This window comes from Henckelia pumila, chromosome 2 (assembly GCF_033568475.1).
Source record: "Henckelia pumila isolate YLH828 chromosome 2, ASM3356847v2, whole genome shotgun sequence".
NCBI lineage: Eukaryota > Viridiplantae > Streptophyta > Magnoliopsida > Lamiales > Gesneriaceae > Henckelia > Henckelia pumila.
In genome coordinates this window covers 180,953,285-180,973,876 of record NC_133121.1, presented here as the reverse complement: position 1 = coordinate 180,973,876, position 20,592 = coordinate 180,953,285, and the positions used below count along the sequence as shown (strand labels likewise).

At 35.7% G+C, this 20,592-nt stretch overlaps 3 protein-coding genes across 3 annotated transcripts; 1 reads left to right on the top strand and 2 right to left on the bottom strand.

Moving 5' to 3' along the window:
- The first annotated feature begins 960 nt into the window (after nt 1–960).
- On the top strand, nt 961–2,067 carry LOC140879097 (uncharacterized). Its single transcript, XM_073282744.1, has 2 exons — nt 961–1,192; nt 1,358–2,067. Exons 1-2 carry the CDS (start codon nt 961–963, stop codon nt 2,065–2,067), a joined length of 942 nt encoding a protein of 313 aa, XP_073138845.1.
- A 7,062-nt stretch (nt 2,068–9,129) lies between these two features.
- On the bottom strand, nt 9,130–9,879 carry LOC140879096 (uncharacterized). Its single transcript, XM_073282743.1, has one exon. It carries the CDS (start codon nt 9,877–9,879, stop codon nt 9,130–9,132), a length of 750 nt encoding a protein of 249 aa, XP_073138844.1.
- A 6,593-nt stretch (nt 9,880–16,472) lies between these two features.
- Nucleotides 16,473–20,321, bottom strand: LOC140879095 (uncharacterized). The gene is made up of 5 exons (XM_073282742.1): nt 19,710–20,321; nt 19,437–19,607; nt 18,183–19,319; nt 16,860–18,044; nt 16,473–16,784 (listed from the first exon to the last, which is right to left on the bottom strand). The coding sequence occupies exons 1-5, from the start codon at nt 20,319–20,321 to the stop codon at nt 16,473–16,475; spliced, it is 3,417 nt and encodes a 1,138-aa protein (XP_073138843.1).
- Between the last annotated feature and the right edge of the window lie 271 nt (nt 20,322–20,592).

Genomic DNA, 20,592 nt, shown 5'->3' with positions numbered 1-20,592 from the left:
CAAATGAGGAAATCCGGTACATTTGATAAGTTTTTTTCAAAGAAGAGAGCAAATGAATTAGATACAAATATTGTCATGGCATCATCAACAAGATCAATTGACAATGATCTTCCATCAAAAATTCTAACCAAAAGATTCAAAAATATAAAAAGTGAGGAGGTTGATCTCAATTTTTTGGAGCGTGATCCAGGATTGCGTTGACAAAATTGGGAATATCATCATAACCAATGAGAAGAGATTCGTCGAACTTATTTGAATCTAAAGGCATATCAACCTATACTTGGAGGATATCCGCTAAATAAAAATTAGCACCCTCGAAGAATTCAATCTGCTTGGTATGAGCAATTTTCTTGGTTGGAGTATTCACCCGCTAAAGATAAGGTATATTGTTTTCCATGTTTTATCTTTAACAGGCCATCAGGATACTCAAATCAAAATGCATTTACTGTTGATGGGTTTTGTAACTGGAAGAAAGTTAGAAATGGAAAAGATTATGCTTTCTTAGCTCATATAGGAAAAGATAATGTATCTTCACTCTACCGTAATGCTGAAAAAGCATGTGACGATTTGATGAACCAACCACAACATATATCAAGGAGATTCGAAATTTTTACTGTTGAACAAGTTGCAACCAATCTTCTTCGGTTAAAGGCTCACATACATGTGGTTCGATTTCTTGCACTTCAGAGAATTCCATTTAGAGGTCATGATGAGAAATCTAGTTCGTCTAATCGTGGTAACTTTATTGAATTCTTGGATGTTCTAACCATGTACAATGACGATCTTTCAAAGGCAATTGCGAGAGCTCCAAAGAATTCCAAGTATACAAGTCATGATATTCAAAAAAATATACTTCATATGCTTTCACTAAGAGTGAAAAATGCAATTCGTGAGCAAATTGGAGTTGCCAAGTATTGCATAATTGTTGATGAAGCCCGAGATGAGTCGAAAAGAGAGTAAATGTTTATAGTATTGAGGCTTGTTGATACTAATGGATTCATTCAAGAACTTTTTTTTGGGATTGTTCATGTATCTGATACTGCTGCTTTGACTTTAAAGAATGCTATATATTCTATTTTGGCTCACTACAATTTGGATGTTCAAAAGATCAGAGGTCAAGGTTATGATGGTGCTAGTAATATGAGGGGAGAGTTTAATGGATTACAAGCTTTGATTGTGAAATATTGCCCAAGTACTTATTATGTTCATTGTTTAGCTCATCGATTACAATTGACTTTAGTTGCAGCATCAAATAATGTGACATCTATTCATCAATTTTTTGATAAATTAACTTTTATAGTTAATATTGTTGGTACTTCATGTAAATGAAATGATGAATTGAAAAATGCCCATGCAGATGATATTGCACATTTGATTGCTGTTAATGAAATTGAAGCAGGGCGTGGACTTAATCAGACAGGTACTTTACAGCGAGCTGCTGATACGCGTTGGAGTTCTCATTTGAGATCATTGGCAGGCCTAATTAGGATGTTTAGTGCATCGTGTACAGTATTGTTTAATGTTATGGAGGATGAACTTCCTTCTCAACGAGCAGGTGCTACGTCTGTTTATGATGAAATGACTTCTTTTAATTTTGTATTTATCTTGCATCTTATGAAAGAGATTATGGGGATCACATATATCCTTTGTCAAGCTTTACAAAGTAAGTCTCAGGATATAATTAATGCAATGGAGCTTATATCATCTACCAAGAATTTGCTTCAACAGATGAGGGATAAAAAGTGGGATGATTTGCTTGTAGAAGTGAAGTCCTTTTGTGATGTTCGAAATATTGATATTTCTGATTTCAGTGCTCCGTATATTGATAGAAGAGGTCGAACCCGTCGTCGTCAAGACAATTTCACAATTGAGCATCATTATCAGGTAGACCTCTTTTATGCCGCGATAGATTCACAGTTGCAAGAAATTAATGGGCGTTTTAGTGATAATGCTATGGAGTTGCTCCTTTTGAGTAATGCCTTAAATCCTAAAAATACGGTGGAGTCTTTCAAAATTGCAGATATATGTAAACTAGTTGAAAAATTCTATGCACAAGATTTACAATAGACAAGAAAGAGCAATTGGAGATTCAGTTGAAGCACTACGAATATAATGTAGTCAAAGGGTCTGACTATAAAAGTCTTTCGACCATTTCAGAGTTATGTTAATGGTTGGTGAAGACTAACAAATCTGTCACAACAACCTCATTTTTAGATTGGTCGTACTTGTGCTTACTCTTCCGGTTTCCACTGCTACTACAGAATGATCATTTTATGCGATGAATATTGTGAAAACAAGGCTTCGGAGCAAAATGGAAGATGATTTTCTATCGGATGCATTAATGGTGTATATTGAGAAAGAAATTGCTAGAAATGAGAGCATAGAAGATATCATTGAAGACTTTAAAAATTTAAAAGAACGTCGAATTCCTTTTAGTTAGATAATTATAATTGATACTTGATTTAATACATCATTCAAGGAACTTTTGGCTTTTTTTTTTGTAATATATGAATATTTTTTTGACAAAGTAATATATTAATCTTACCTTCAAGTATTGTATTTTTTTTTATTAATATTGTATTATTTGTTATTGAAATTTATATGCAAACATATAATAATTATTTTTCTGACTTTGTGTGTGTGCGAGTTCCCTCCACCCCCCCCCCCCCCCCCCAAAACATACGATCCTAGATCCGCCCCAGCCAGTCACCAATTCACCACATATTGCATGCATCATATTAGTTTTTTATACTCATAATTTCGTACTGGGCTTTAATCGCCCACTTATTTGGTGTTATCTTACAATTCCACAGGACAGATCTCAGGTTGGACGAAGTGGGAAAATCGAGGCATGGTTAGTGCCGGGACCAGGGGTTGTTGGAATAATATTATTTGCCTACAGTTTGTTTTGTATATGATTGTATGAATACATTTTGGGTTTTAGTCAATAGCGGAGCTAGGGTTTTTAAATTATCCAAGATAAAAATTTTAAAATATCGAGTCCTTTAATATTTTGAATTGATCTACCCGGACTAATAACAAATTAATCCAAAATTATTAAAAAATTATATATGAAAAATTTTGCCGCCACTGGTTTAGTACCGGTTGTATTCCATTGATTTATATTGTAACTAGATTTTTAAGTTTCCGCAATATACTCTGATTAATTATTTTGGTTATTAAGTTAATTGCATGCTTAAAACTGTTAGCTAATAGACGATCCGAGCTAGGTCACTAGAGTATCGGTTGATTAAACTTTTTAAAAAATAACAAAAATCAGACAGATAAAAAAATGTCTAAAAGGGAAAGAATCGATAGTTTCAACTTACTCAACCAATTATTTTGGTTTAGTAACAAATTTACTCACCCTTAATGTCCTAACTATATAGTTATTACTCTCCGGAAGTAATAAAAAGTTCACTAAAGAACTAAGTAGAGACATGCTAATTTGTATAACAGCAATGCCATTTTTTTTTTATCATACACTCAACATAGCATAAAAATTAAATTAAGAAATCTCTCTTTTTAATACGATCGACGGGAAATATTAAGTAACCACGCTTTAAATGGGATGCTTATTAGATGGGATTAACTCTGAATCAGTCCAAATTCGGTCAAATTCAATGCGCACAAAAAATCTGGTGAAACGATCTCAGATTAATTGTGAGATAGATCTTTTATTTATGTCACATATGAAAAATATTACTTTTATAAAAAAAAATATTACTTTTATTGTGAAAATGGGTAGATTAACAGTCTCACGAATAATGATATGTTATACCATCTTACAAGAGACTTACTCTTCGATATGTAACTGATTTTAATTGGTTTCATATTAAACTAAATCCGACATCAATATTGTTATGGTATAGGGTACTTGAAAAAAGATCCAAAACTATTTTAATTCGGTTCGGTTGAATCCAACAATATTTTCGAATTGAATATATTAATTCAACTTGATTGGTTATTTCATTTAATAAAATAAAATATTGGGTATTCTTCGAGCCACTTATCATGAGTTTTACGTGTAAAGGAATGCAATCTATGCTTAAATAATTAAATGTGAAGATAGCTGTTAGTATATTATTTTCAATATAAATAAATGCAAATTGCTCAAAAATCCCCAATGCAAACATATTTTGCTCTGCACTTCTTAACCACTTTTTTGTACCATATTTTTTGTTAATTTGTACCACATCTTGTATGATTTTGTATCACATCTTGTATTGTTTTGTACCACATTTTATGATTAGAGACCCCAAAGCAAAACATGTTTGTATTTAGGGATTTTTGAGCAAATTTCCCTTTATATAATAACGCAGAGGCCCCATTATAGTAATATTTTATGCGAGGCCCAGCCCAAATGAACTTTTAATTATTAATGGTGTGTCTGGGCCCACTCTCTAGCGACTTATTGTTTTTATATAAAATTTTTCAAAAAAAATTTAAGGATAAATATAAATTTGTACAATAATTTTTTAAACAAATAATTTTAGAGTTAAGAAGATGTTTGAAAAATTATATTTTTAAAAAAATTATAGTTAAATATGTTAAATGTTTGGAAAAATATTTTATAAAATTAAAAATCTTCTCATTCTCGTTTAAATTTCATTTTAAAAAAAAATTTAACAAAAATAAAAAACCACATTAAATTATTCTTAAAAAACTATACTTGTGTTAAAAATTTATAAAAATTGAGGAAAATCTCACAAAATTTTATAAAAATACATAGTATTTTTTCGTTTATAAAACATTAAAATATTTTTTAAAAAATATTTGTCATAGCACTTGGCTCAATATCTATTACCTTTTTATAACAGCATGTAATTTCTTTACCTGCAGCCTTCGTCATTTACAATGAAATTTAACTCAAATTTTGATTTGAATTATTCTCAAATGTTGGTTTACATGATCCTTCACCAATATCTCCCACAATCTGGATCCTTTTCTGATTTTTTTTTTAATTTGAGTAAAAATTATGTTGGTGTACGAACTATTGATAAAATGTAAAATTGATCCATGAACTACTGAAAATGATTTAATTGGTATATGATCAAATTCAAAAGTCAATTTTTCTCTTTACTTAAATTGTTTTTAAGTCCAATATTGTTATTACATTTAACTAGATACATATTTCATTTTTTAAATTATTTTATTTATTAAATTGTAAAAATAAATTCATATTTACTGTATTATAAGGAATAAAAAAAAGTTATATATCATGTATCCGAAAATGTATTCAATATTAAATTTGTGTATGTATCATAAATGAAAAAGATACACACACACATATCAATCCTTCGAAAAAAATCGGTAACCTATGAATGTCGGAGTACTAACACAACATCACATGTATAGATCTTGCTTATTGTCTTGATTGACATGGTTATGGTTGCCAAATTTTTTTGTACATACGTTATATTTTTCTGACAAATTAAATGATTTTTTAATTGTATTTTAATTAAATATTTAAATATAAAAATATTTTTTAATAATATCTTATAAATATAATAAATTATATTTTAGCTCTGTATATTTTTATTTATTGATGAATTATAATTTTGTTAATATAAATGATAATATTATAACATAGATAAATAGAAAAACAATCATTTTATTATATATTTATAAATATTTTTTAATATATTATTTTTTAATATATAATTCATTAGTTGTTATATATGTGTGTGTGTTTGTATTAATTAATATCATAATGTTTTATATAATGAGAATTATATATTTATGTTAGGATCGGTTTAGAGTGTAGGGGGTGAATATACTTAAAAACTGTTCTGATGAGAAGGGACTAAATCCAATCGGTTTAATGATTGAATTCTATATTTATCTTGATGTCTAATGTAATTTGACAAACAGTGTATGTGCGGAAATATGTCAAGTTACAGATTTTGAACACTTGTGAAAACAGTGTATGCAAGATTGATAATGAGTAAGTAAATTGATGAAAGACACAATGAGATGTTTATGGATGTTCGGAGATTTCAATTACTCCTACGTCACCCATTCTTTCTTCTCGGAAGGATATCACTAGAAGACTTTTAATTTTACAAGCGATTTGCAAAACTCCAATCCAGTTTAGGACTTATTCACTGCCTAAATAAGAACTCCTAGTTACAACTCAGTTTCAGTCCTAGACTGATAAAATATAGATGTTTACAACTCGATTGACTTGACACAAAAATGATCCTTCAATGATCAGAATATCAGTTTAGGTGTTTGTGCTTCGAATTCCTTAATCGATTTCAAAACTTTGAAACTTCAGATATTCTCACAGTAAGCGTAGTTGGCAAAAATTGTTCTTCAATTGACTTAGATCCTTATTTATAGTCTTCAGATGCTAACGATAATAATTTCAAAATGGATCCTCAAATAGAATTTGAAATATTCTCGTTGCATTTTTCACTTTCACGAACAATTTTTGAGGCCAACATTCTATTGGATCGCTGCACTACCTTCTGCAGAATGTGTCAGAGTACGGAAAACTCTATTCAAGTAAATTGCTCTTGTAGAATGATAACACGAGGGTAAACCGATAGTAGGTCAGTTTAGCGTCTTCAGTTTGGTTGATTTGAGTAATATCAGTTGAGCTAGTCCGAGAGACGTGCTTGTCAGTTTAGCGCTTTTTCCTTTTTGAGGTAGTTTCAGTTTAAGCTCGGCGCTTTTTGCTTTTTGAGACATTTTAATTTTAAGCTCTTCTTCAGTTTAGCTCATATCATTTTGTTAGTACTTTATCTATAAACACCAAAACTTAATTTCTCAACACTTTATTATTATATAAAATTTGTAACTTATTTTGGGTCAGATTTCAATTCCAGCTTGATTTTACCTGAACCCCAAACCCCCAACTATAACATGATATTTTTCGAGTCGGCTCAGGTCGGGTCGACGATCATGTTTCTTTTTGACACCCTTAATTTTATTATATTTTTCTCATTTAGGTTAATATATATGTTGAGCTTGTTTGGTTGGAAAAACCAAGAAGATAAAAACATTTTTTTAAATAAAAAAACAAACTTTTTTTAAAAAATTATAGGTTTGGTTACAAAGATGATTTTAAAAAAGAATCCAAACTTAGGTTTTGAGTTTTACTTCTACCTACATTTAATTATTTTGTAATGTTTATCCATAAACTAAAATCGTTTCTTATTTCTTGTAAAAAAAATCGTTTCTTATTTTTTTTTTAAATAAAAACACTTATATATATATATATATATAAAACTAAACTTATTTAAACTCTTCTTTTTGTATCCAAACGGTCTCATCGTTGCATCTTTACCTAGTAAAATTCATTTTACATTAAACTAATGGGAAAGTTTAGTTTAAGCTAGAATTTTAAGATAAATCAATCATCATAATCGTACTAGATCTCTATATCGATCGACTAATTCAAGATCATTTTATTTATAATTAAAAAACTTTATTTTTGATCATGTATATTTATTTTTTTCAGAATTTGATCATTTATGTTATCAAATTTTGGTTTGAATCCACTATTATTATCATTTTATTGTCGATAATTTTTGTCTTTTTTTTTAATGTGCATGTTGATATAGCATTAACCATTAACATAATGGTAACATATATAGTTTTACATCAACATTCGTCATAAAAATAATTAAAATTACAAAAAAATATTTAAAAATAAAATATTAAAATTAAAATTTGACAACTTTCCTTGTTTTACCAAAACGAGAAGAAGGAAAAATAATAGAGATAAAAGATGTAATTTTTCCATATTAATTTGTACATTTTTCAATCTCGTTACACGTGAATTTTAACTCGAATGGAGTCTCGAATTTCAGTTTTGTATCTAACAATAATGATTACATAAAAGTTGCATACGATCGCAATCTTATGTCGTGATCGACTAGCTATCTGCATTGTAGTCCACCAATATTCATTTTTTTGACAAATTAAAAAGCAATCATTACAAGTTGTACTTTGACTTTTATGTGGAAAATTCAACCAGATACATATATATATATATATATATACATATACATATATATATATATATATATACTTTTGCTATGCTGCCCACCTCCCGTGCCCATTTTTGTGCCCACCTATGAGGTGGCACTCATCCATTGGATGAATCATTTGTATATGATTCATCTCATCTATGGGATGATTGCCACCTCATAGGTGGACATGAAAGTGGGCACGAGAGGTGGGCAACATAGCAAAACTCATATATATATATATATATATATATATATATATATATATAAAACGAAAGAAGAAATCTTCAACTATATATTTGGGGGGAAATGTGGGCTCCACATAATTTGATGTGGGCCCACATGATTTTGCATGTGTGGCCAATTTATGGCCACACAGCTACAGTGCAGGTAGTACCCACTGTAGCACCACTGTAGCATCGACCTATCCATATTGGGGATACTGAAATCGAAACATAAATTATTTTTTTAAAAAAATCAAAACAGAAATTTGAAACGACGACAGAGCAAAATTTAATTTTGTAACTAGTTAATTTACTTATTGAACGATAATACAATTAATTAATTGAAATTTTGGCTCTCTATTGTCAAATTAGGTTTTATTATAATATCTTTAAGTTTTGACGATTTTAATTTGAAATTATTGTAAGAGTATGACTCTTATGAGACGGTCTCATATATTTATATTCGTGAGACGAGTCGATGCAGATCAAACCTATAATGAATAATAATACTTTTTCATCGGTCGAATACGAAATGTCATGTAAAATTAATCAGTGAGACCGTCTCATAAGAGTTTTTATGTTATTTTAATCATTTTTTTTTTATTATTAGAATGATTATGGGACATTTTATACATGAGTGCTCAGTCGACGTCATACGAGAAAGAGTATAATGGCAAAGAAAATAAACAAAGATAACGTATTTTCTCTGATCGAAAATATAAATTAAAAAACATTCATCTTTGCCAAGCAAACATGTAACCAAAATCATGAATTTCGTCAAATGTATTAAAATATATATGTATATATCTTGAATGTTACCCTAATAAAAAGAATATGATATATATTCATTGAATTTGTAAGCGCTCCTTAAAAATTTACTACAGAAACAAGAATATAAATGTTAAAGGTTCTTCTAATTATTCATTTCACACTGTGGAATATAAACTCAACCCTAATTGAAGATCCAAAGAATGATCTCCATCACTAATCTTCTTCGAACCAGGCCAAGAGGAAGGCCAGATCTTCATCTTCGTCGATCCGTTAGCGGGTTTCGGATAGAACGTATGATTTTGTTGAGACGATGATCGGTCTACTAGTCGAGAATTCTTGTGCCACCTCAAACTTTCAGAATCAATAACATTAACATCATCAGAATCAGAAGGACGAAAACTTATTTGCACTTTTTCGTCGGGGGCGGATTCGGGGATGGCGTGACATGAGGGATCATAAAGCCATGTCGAGTTAGATCCATGATAAATATTCGGGTCATACTTGGAATTAGGACTGATTTTATTGTGATTATAAAAGGGTTGAATATAATAATTGATGCTGGCCTTTCTTGCTTGAAGTTGAAGCCTCTTTTTCCTCATTCTCTCCTTCTTATGAGCATTTTGATGCCCCCCTAACGCTTGGGAGTTTCCAAAAACCTTGAAACAATATTGGCACTCCAACTTCTTGTCCTCCGCGGGCACCTCGAGCACTCCGGTCGAGGTTTTGTCGGAACGATACTTCTCGGTCGCCGAAGAGGATATCGCCGACGATGAATTCGCGCTCTCGTCACCTTCCGCAAACCCTAATTTCTCCCGACTCGTCTCACGGCCGTGTCCGGTTTCGAGCTCGAACCCGAATAGTCTAACCTTGCAAGATTTTGATGTGGATTCTTCAAAGCTAGACATATTTTTTATGTGAAGAATATATATGAGGTGAAGATGTCTTTACTCAATTGATGCTCCTACAATGCTCTAACTCTCTCTTCCTTATATAGCAAAAAAGTTATTTGTATTTGACTGTGCATGGCATTGCTGAAAACAAGCAATAATCAAGAGTTTTATATTTACATTGGTCAATATTAAAGAAAGGAATTGAAGGAAAATTGTCTCATGCAAAGTATTATTTAATTTGACTAATAAATTAAAATTCATCTAGTAGATATCATAAACTTTTTTTTCCTTACCAAAGTGGATTTAGTGTGTGTTTACACAAATTAAAATGCCACTTGGGCAATTAAATACACAAATATTCCTTGCTTAAAAAGGGGAAAAAAAAGAATGTATTATTTTATTTATGGAAATGAGCAAAAGTCAAAAGAAAAGATTAGGGATGTAATCACCTGGAAGGAAGGCGATCTACATAGCTGCGCAACAAATCTATCACTGTACTAAAAATGATTTCAAAAATGTGACTTTAATTTAGTGGATTCATGTATTATTGTCGACTCACGATTATCGCTTGGGTTCTTGTCAGATCATGGCATAAATTATTCGATAAAATTAGTTTTTTTTAAAAAAAATATAGCATGAGATAATATAATAAGTATTTTTCGAAAGCGATGAATATTTAGCTAATATGAGAAAGAAAGATAAAAAAATGTTTAAAAATATAGCATATTTTATAAAATAATAAATGAGTGTATTTTGAAGACCATAAAAGATTTAGTTAACAAAATTCATCGAGTTAATTGCATTATCTTTGTGCAACATGAGATTGTTAAAAATTTCATATGATTTTAGTTCCGCGTATTTTCAAACTTTGAATACACTTATCCCATAAGAGCACATATTGACCAAGGGATGTGTGTTGGAAAGTAGTAATTGTTTCTATTATGTGTATGCTCAACATGTGATATTTGAATTGTCATACATTATAATAAAAATTAAAATGTATCAATAAAACCAGTTATATCGGACTTGATCTTACATACAACGTCTATTTTAGAGTTGTTGTCATTCAGCACTTAAAAAAATGAAATTGCTTGGTAATTATCTAAAATGTCTCCACTCACAATTTTTAAAAGTTTTATCTTGACCAAGTTTTTGGCATACATTAAAGAAAGAATTTAAGTGTGAAAGATGTATGATAAATATTGAGTGAGAGATCTTGGCATATCTTCCTAGAACAAGTTAAACATTATTTTATTGCAACCATAAGCATATGTTTAAGGTGAATTAATACATCATTTAACATTAATAAAAGTGTTTATGTTTGACAGTTGTTAGAATTTGGTCCCACGATTTCTTAGAAATCCCCATATAAAATAGTGTTGCTTTATTCCATTTGCTATTTTATAATATTTTTAATCGAGGGCTCATTTTATTCCTTGTAAGTGTTGTAATTTTTGACTTTAAAAAATCTCATTGTCTTGGATCTTTTGTATAACCTAATAATAATTGACATATAGAATATAACAAAAATTCCTATGAGACCATCTCACAGATTATTTTTGTGAGATGAATCTTCAACCCAACATAAGTTATGAAATAATATTAATTTTAAGTCAAAAGAAGTATTTTTCGCTCTAAATATATATCGGATTGATATGCCTTATAGAATAGATTCATAAGATCATCTAACAAGAGACATACTCAAAAAATATATATTCTAATATTCACATCAATATTCTATTAGGGTATTTGACTATTTATTTTAAATAAATTATAATATTTATGATATTTTAATTAACATCTTTTATAATCATAATTACAAAGATCCGATCGAGACCGTGAAATGAAGAAAATAATAATTGAATTTTGGGAATGTATGTTTGAAATATCTTGGAATATATATATATGAGGATATCATGAACTTTTAAAAATTAAAATAAGATATTAAACAATAAGTTGGAGTGGACCGACTTTTTTCAAACAAGTTATTTGAATTTTATAAGATCTTTTTAATAATCAAATGCGTACCTGGCCTCTTACAACTATTATTTTTACTATAATAAACATTGTTATTTTATTCTTTGATCAGAATTAAATTATAATATTTCCTAGCTTACCATTCTTATGAATCATTAATTTAAATATGTATATCAAGTTATTTAAGAAGAATACCAATTTAAAACGGTAGTGTGTGTATATATTATATATATATCACAAAAACTTTTGCAAGATTATGTTATGAGTTTATTTTTGTAAGATATATTTTTTATTTGACTCGACTCATGAATAAATATTTCACTCTAAATGATCTTGATGGTTTTTTTTTTTAATTTCATAAAAGAAAATTTCCAAATAGGCATGCTGTCATCAAGCATCTCATTTTACTAAGTTCCAATAACACGCGGAAAATCAATATCAAAGATTGAAATTACATTTAAGGGTTGGGTTCAAAGGATACTCGAGGAGACACTCGTTTCAAAATGGAACCATTAATAATCAACATTGTTCTAATTTTTTTACTTTTAGGGAGCTAGAACGAAAACTACCTTTTTAGTTTTATATATTTATATCTTTGTGATTTTGATTCTTTATGTTGTGAAATTTCAGTTTTAGTCATATATTTTTTAATATTTTAGCAATTTCAGGCATGCATGACACTGCATATACCAGCACCTTGTTTGTGTCACATCAACAATACATACCTCACAAAAGGACTAAAATTTAAATTTTAAAGAAGAAATAAAGATAGCATATTGAAACTGCAATTTGACAAAACCGCGAACCAAAACCACAAAAATATAAACATATGGGACAAAAAATGAAGTTTTTTTTTTTTTTTTTTTTTTTTTTAAATTTATGTGAAACAAATGTGTAGATCTCACGTGTTCCGGCCAATGTTGGCCCCTCAAACATGTCGTGGGGCCATGGGATAATACCACAATAGTAAGATTTCATTAACCGATTTTAAGATTGCTAGCACTAATTGACCATACCTATCGAAAAAATTAACCCTTAAAATAATGGAACTGCATTGATTGACAGAATACATATCATTTTTCTTACTTACATTTTAGGGAAAATGACATATTTCACTCCTGTGAAATATCGGGTTTGCTGATAACTTCCTGATATACCTCAATAAAGTGATCTCCTTGGATGAACTGAACTATGCTCCCTAAGAAAAGCGTAATAAACATTAAAAATAAAACCAACAATCGACGGTGAACTGAGCTGAGCTCCCTAAGAGGAGGTAAGATTAACTCTTCAAAATAGGCTCACTCGAAGGTGAGCTGAACTGAGCTCCCTAAAGAGAAATAAGATTAACATTTAAAAATAAACTAACACCCAAAAGTGTCGAGCTGAGCTGATTTCCTTAAAGGGAGGTGAGATTATCACCTAAAAATAAACTAACACCCGGAGGCATCGAACTGAGCTGAGCTCCCCAAGGAAAGCAAAGTACGGATTCAAAAATAAACTAACATCCGGAGGCGTTGAACTGGGCTGAGCTCCTTAAGGGGAGCAAAGTACTTGTTTAAAAATAAACTAACACCCGGAGGCGTTGAACAGAGCTGAGCTCCCTAAGGGGAGCAAAGTACTTGTTTACAAATAAACTAACACCCGGAGGCGTTGTATTGAGCTGAGCTCCCTAAGGGGAGCAAAGTACTTATTTAAAAATAAACTAACACCCGGAGGCGTTGAACAGAGCTGAGCTCCCTAAGGGGAGCAAAGTACTTGTTTAAAAATAAACTAACACCCGGAGGCGTTGAACAGAGCTGAGCTCCCTAAGGGGAGCAAAGTACTTGTTTAAAAATAAACTAACACCCGAAGGCGTTGTATTGAGCTGAGCTCCCTAAGGGAAGCAAAGTACTTGTTTAAAAATAAACTAACACCCGGAGGCGTTGTATTGAGCTGAGCTCCCTAAGGGAAGCAAAGTACTTGTTTAAAAATAAACTAACACCCGGAGGCGTTGTACAGAGCTGAAGCTTCAGGAACCGAGCTGAGCTGTCGGAGCCGAGCTGAGCTGCCAGAGCCGAGCTGAGCTTTCGGAACCAAACTTCTGACCTGATCTGAACTATGTTCTCAGATCGCCTAAATGGGCTCCCGAGCTCCCGAGCTCCCCAGCCAAATTTCCTTGACCACCAGCTCATCTATATGAGAGCACTATGAAGTGACCCCTCATAATTACCGAGCGCGTGTTTAATTAACTTGCTAACACCATTTGTACTTGAGTATCTAAAATGAGCTAAGGGCTGAAATCAAAGTGCCGTAACTGAACTGAGCCCAAAAATCAGGGTTGAGGTGACTAGACTAAGGTAGAGAGCTGAACCAAAGTCAGGGGCTTAAGAGGAATGACTAAGGTGATGAGCTAAACCAAAGTCAGGGGCCTAAGAGGCGTGACTAAGGTAATGAGCTGAACCAAAGTCAGGGGCCTAAGAGGCGTGACTAAGGGAATGAGCTGAACCAAAGTCAGGGGCCTAAGAGGCGTGACTAAGGGAATGAGCTTAACCAGAGTCAGGGGCCTAAAAGACATGACTGAGGTGATGAGCTAAACCAAAGTCAGGGGCCTAAGAGGCGTGACTAAGGTGATGAGCTGAACCAAAGTCAAGGGCCTAAGAGGCGTGACTAAGGTAATGAGTTGAACCAAAGTCAGGCGCCTAAGAGGCGTGACTAAGGTGATGAGCTGAACCAAAGTCAGGGGCCTAAGAGGCGTGACTAAGGTAATGAGCTGAACCAAAGTCAGGGGCCTAAGAGGCGTGACTAAGGTGATGAGCTGAACCAAAGTCAGGGGCCTAAGAGACGTGACTAAAGTAATGAGCTGAACCAAAGTCAGGGGCCTAAGAGGCGTGTCTAAGGGAATGAGCTTAACCAGAGTCAGGGGCCTAAAAGGCGTGACTAAGGTAATGAGCTGAACCAAAGTCAGGGGCCTAAGAGGCGTGACTGAGGTAATGAGCTGAACCAAAGTCAAGGGCCTAAGAGGCGTGACTAAGGTAATGAGCTGAACCAAAGTCAGGGGCCTAAGAGGCGTGACTAAGGTAATGAGCTGAACCAAAGTCAGGGGCCTAAGAGGCGTGACTAAGGTAATGAGCTGAACCAAAGTCAGGGGCCTAAAAGGCGTGACTGAGGTGATGAGCTGAACCAAAATCAGGGGCCTAATAGGCGTGACTAAGGTGATGAGCTGAACCAAAGTCGTGACTAAGGTGATTAGCTGAACAAAAGTCCGGGGCCTAAGAGGCGTGACTGAGGTGATGAGCTGAGGCATGTCTACATCAATATTTTCAAATGAGCAACTGCTTATAGATAAAATTAAAATGTAGCCTGCATGAATTACAACTGAAAGGAAAATTGTTCTTGCAACATTTAAGAATAATATTTGCGTAAATTGTAAGCGCTCCAAGGTCTCTTCAGCATCTTCCCCTTTGAATCTTCCAAGTAGTAAGCATCCGAACTGAGCCTCATCACCACCTTGTACGGTCCTTTCCATTTAGGATCGAGCTTCCCTATAGCCCCCTCCTGAACTTTTCTCAGCACCAAATCCCCTACCTGGAAACCCTTCCTGCGCACCCGACGATTATAGGATCGAGCTACCCTGTTCTTGTATGCCTCTATTCTGATGGCAGCAGCTTCTCTCTTCTCCTCCATAAAGTCTAAGTTTTCCAGTCTCTTTTCTCCATTCTTCTCATCGTAGAAAATGATCCGAGATGACTCTTCTCCAATTTCTGCTGGCAAGAGCGCTTCATTTCCATAAACCAGACTAAATGGAGTCTCTCCTGTCCCAATTCTAGGTGTGGTACGATATGACCATAACACATTAGGGAGTTCCTCCACCCAATTTCCTTGGGCTTTTCCTAATCGGGTCTTCAAGCTTTGCACCAAAGATCTGTTAGTGACCTCCACCTGACCATTGCTTTGAGGATAATGGACACATGTGAAGTGTTGTTGAATTTTTATCTCTTTGCACCAAGCTTGCACCCGGGCTCCCTGAAACTGCCTCCCATTGCGGAGATAATCTTCCGCGGTACTCCAAACCTACACACAATATTCTTCCACAGAAATTTCAGAACTTCTCCTTCAGTAATTCGTGCCAAGGCCTCCGCCTCCACCCATTTAGAGAAGTATTCTATAGCGACCAACAAGAATTTTTTCTGAGCTGGGGCTTGAGGGAAAGGACCCACAATATCCATTTCCCACTGATCGAAAGGACACGCTGCCACGATTCCTTTCATTAACGCCACTGGCTGATGCTGAAGTCTGCTATGTCGCTGACAACTGTCACAAGAAGTCACCAAAGCTATGGCATCTTTCAAAATAGTAGGCCAAAAATATCCTGCTAAAAGAACCATACGGGCTAGAGAATAAGATCCCAAGTGATTGCCACAACACCCCTCGTGTATCTCTTTCAGGGGATAATGAGCTTCCTTAGGACCCAAACACTTGAGAAGAGGTCCAGAAAATGACTTCTTATAAAGAACTCCCTCCACCATCACAAAGCGGAGACTCCTCTGTTTCAACCGATATGCCTTCTTTGGATCATTTGGTAACTCGCCCTTCTCCATGTATTCCAAGAGCTCTTTTCTCCAGTCACTCTCTTTCGGAGCTAATGGTGTGAGCTACGTAGAAGGTGTTAATTCCACTTGTACGACTACCTCTCTGTTTTTCCAGTTATGAAGTGAGCTAGCCATCTTGGCCAGAACATCCGCCTTTTCGTTGCTCTCTCTAGGGATCTGCTCAAACATTACCTCATCAAAGAGGCGCCGAGCTTCCTCTATTGCCTTCATGTACTCTTTTAACTTCTCACTTTTCACCTCGTAAGACCCAGTCACTTGCTGAGCTACCAATTGCGAATCAGAATAGAGATGTATCCGGGCTGCCCCAACTTGCTTAGCTGCCCGAAGGCCAATTAACACGGCCTCATATTCTGCCTTATTATTGGAAGCTTGAAAATCCAACCTGACTGCCAATCAGATCTCATCTCCCTGAGGGGATATCAGAAGCACCCCCCCTCCACATCCTTCGCTGTTAGAAGAACCATCAACATACACTTTCCATAAGCCCTGCCCTTCCATATGTTTTGTTTCGGCTAAAAAATCAGCCAATGCTTGAGCTTTAATCGCTGCTCTTGGTTCATACTGAATATCATACTCACTGAGTTCAGTAGTCCACTTCACCAATCGTCCCGAAATGTCAGCGTGAGTTAATATCCTTCCCATGGGACTATTGGTTAACACCACAATAGGATGTGATAGAAAATAAGGTCTGAGCTTCCGAGCCGTCATAACAAGTGCAAGTGCCAACTTCTCGACCTCTGAATACCGGAGCTCAGCACCCTTGAGAGCATGTGAGAAAAAGTAGATAGGATGTTGAGCCGCTCCCTCCTGCCTAATGAGTACCGAACTGACCGCCCCCTCCAAAGCTGAGAGGTAGATGTATAACGGTTCACCCGGAACTGCCTTAGCCAATACAGGAAGTTCGGCTAAATAATTTTTTAAGTCCTCGAACGCCTTCCCACATTCAGCGTCCCACTCAAACTTCTTAGCTTTCCGAAGAACCTTAAAGAAAGGTAAACTTCTATGAGCTGATCTGGATATGAACCGGGATAGAGCTGCTATCCTTCCTGCCAACCTCTGAACTTCCTGCAGATTTCGAGGATGAGACATGGATCGGATAGCTTGCACTTTCTTGGGGTTAGCTTCAATCCCTCTCTCAGTCACCATGTATCCCAAAAACTTGCCTCCTCTTACTCCAAACACACATTTTTCAGGATTGAGCTTTATTCCGTAGGACCTGAGCGTGGCAAAGGTCTCCCTCAAGTCGGTCATCAAACCTGCATCATCCTGGGATTTTACCAGGATATCATCCACATAAACCTCCATATTTCGGCCAATCTGGGAAGCAAACACCCTATCCACGAGCCTCTGATAAGTAGCCCCTGCATTTTTCAAAGCAAAATGCATTACTCTGTAACAGAAAGTTCCATGAGAGGTAGTGAAACTTACTTTATCCTGATCTTCCTCTGCCAACGGAATTTGATGGTACCCTTGATAGGCATCCATGAAACACAAATACTGATGACCTGCCGTAGAATCAACCAACTGATCAATTCGAGGCAGTGGATAGCAATCTTTTGGGCATGCCTTATTTAAGTCCCAAAAATCAACACACATCCTCCATTTACCTGAACTCTTAGGGACAAGGACCACATTTGACAACCAAGTAGGGAACTAGACTTCCCTAATATGACCTGCCTTAAGGAGTTCATTCACCTCTTTCTTAATAACCTTATCCTTTTCAGGCCCAAAGTGTCTCTTTTTCTATTTTACCTGCTTCGCTCCCGCGAAAATGTTGAACCGATGAACCATAACGTCTGCACTAACCCCTGTGAGCTCTGAAACAGACCAAGCAAAAACATCTTTGTTCTCCTTCAAGCAATCAATCAAGCTTTGCCTCATTGAAGAACTGAGATCAGCGGCTAACTTCACCATCTGAGCTCCAGGACTTAGCTCTACTTTCTCATGATCTTCTTCAGACATTAAAAATACCTTTTGACCCAACACCCTTGGTGCTCGGCCTATCAAAACCATTCCTAATTCCCTCCTACTTCTCTTTGCATCAACCTTCACTTCATTCACATAACACAAACGTGCTGCCTTTTGATCACCCCTAACAACCCCCACTTCTTTTCCACTTGGGAACTTCAATTTCTGGTGGTAGGTGGAAGCCACATCTCGGAAATCACTCAGGGCAGGGCGTCCCAATATTCCATTGAAAGAAGATGGGGCATCCACCACTGTAAAGCAAGCCATTTTGGTTACTCTCTGCTCTCCACTCCCAAGGGACAAGGGGAGCACTATCTGTCCCAACGGTTGCAGAGCATGACCCGTGAACCCATACAACTCTGTGGTGATTGGATCCAACTCAAATCCTTCCAATTTCATTTGGTCCAGAGTTTCTTTAAATATAATGTTTACTGAACTCCCAGTATCCACAAAGATACGAGTCACATCATAATTGGCTATGATCAAGGTGACCAGTAGGGGATCATTATGAGGTAGCACCACATCCTTTAAATCTTCCCTTCCAAAACTGATGTTCGGATCAGTGGGACAGCTGAGCTGAGAATTTACCTCAAAATTTTTCAACCTATGCCCGTGAGCTTTGCGAGCCCTTCCCAAATCTCCATCCGTACTACCCCCTGAGATCATATGGATAACACCCCGATTGGGATGATTTGCAATTTGCTGCACCCTATCTCCTTGACCATTTTGAGGAGCTCTTCCGTGATGATCACCTTGATTCTCTCTAACTTCATTCCTTTGATTCCTCCATCGGGGAGCTCGGCCTTGGCGAGGAGGATTTGCCCTTCGAGTCAGCTCAGCTCTGATTCGAGGGTCATCATACATGATACTTTGAACCTCCTCACCTAGCCTCTGACAATCATTGGTGATATGCCCATACTCCTGATGAAAATCTCAAAACTTGTCAGATGGAGGTAACCGCGGGCCTTTCTCAGCATTACGGGGCCTCACAAGTGCTCGCCTATCCTCACATAATTGCATTGTCTTCTCCAGGCTTACCGAGAGTGGTACATAGGGGTAGGGTCCTTTAACCCTGTTCATCTCTTCTGCAACCCTCTTCCTTCCTCCTTCTGTCTTCCCCTCTGCCTTTGCTCCCACCTTGGCACTGGGCTTACTCCCAGACGTTTCTTCCTGTCTCCTCTGCCTCTGTGCATCCTCCAAATTCACGTACTTCTCAGCTCAACTAAGGAGCTCATCATAAGTCAAAGGAGGCTTCTTGACCAAGGATCTGAAAAACCCTCCTCCTCTCAACCCTTAAGTGAAAGAGTTGACCAAGGTGTCAGCAGATACTTCCAGAGCTGCTGTATTGAAGCGCTGAAAATACTCCCGCAACGGTTCTACCTCAGATTGCTTTATATTGAACAAACTGAGAGAAGTCTTCAAATATCTCTTGCTACTCGCATATTGGTGTAGAAAAGCTGAGCTGAAGTCATTGAAACTCTGAATACTACCAGGCTGTAAAAGGTTGAACCATTGCTGGGCTGACCTTACCAGAGTAGTGAGGAAGACCCGACATTTAATTGCATCTGAATATCTATGCAACAAGGCTGGATTTTCAAATCTCCCCAAATGTTCCTCCGGATCTGAGCTCTCATCATATTCCCCTAAAGTAGGCTGTTTAAAATTTGCAGGGAGTTCTTCATCTAGAATAGCCCGAGTAAAAGGACTTTCCCTCTGTATAGGCCCAGGCCGACCTCCGACTTGCCGACCTAGTCTCCTGATCTCTTCCCACACCGCATCCATTGGGTTTGGCTGACCCACGGGAGGAGGTGGTGGATTTTGACCCATGGCCGCTTGCACCGTTTGAGTGATGAACTGGCTGAGCTGATCTACAGTCATATCCGCCACATTTCCTCTTCCCCTTCCTCTTCCTCTTCTTGCCATATCTACGTCTTAGCTTGAATTTCCCACAGACGGCGCCAATTGATATACCTCAATAAAGTGATCTCCTTGGATGAGCTGAAGAAGCTCCTCCAAATAAAAGATGAACTGCTGCTAACCTGAAACCACTAACAAGAGTGTTAAGAGGGGGGGGGGGGGGGCCGAAAGGTGTTCCGGCGTATCCCCTCCGACGCTCAAGTCAGATGCTAGGATAGCGAAAATATAGAGAGTGGTGTGTATACACGAGTGAAAAATTAGGATGCAAATAATGAAA

Coding starts and splice junctions, on each gene's coding strand:
- LOC140879096 (XM_073282743.1), bottom strand. CDS start 9,879: ATGTCTAGCTTTGAAGAATCCACATCAAAATCTTGCAAGGTTAGACTA.
- LOC140879097 (XM_073282744.1), top strand. CDS start 961: ATGTTTATAGTATTGAGGCTTGTTGATACTAATGGATTCATTCAAGAA. Junction 1,193..1,357: donor GATTGTGAAATATTGCCCAA/GTACTTATTATG, acceptor ATGCCCATGCAG/ATGATATTGCACATTTGATT.
- LOC140879095 (XM_073282742.1), bottom strand. CDS start 20,321: ATGGCAAGAAGAGGAAGAGGAAGGGGAAGAGGAAATGTGGCGGATATG. Junction 19,608..19,709: donor AAGTATCTGCTGACACCTTG/GTCAACTCTTTC, acceptor TGAGCTGAGAAG/TACGTGAATTTGGAGGATGC. Junction 18,045..18,182: donor TTTTCGCGGGAGCGAAGCAG/GTAAAATAGAAA, acceptor CTTGTCCCTAAG/AGTTCAGGTAAATGGAGGAT.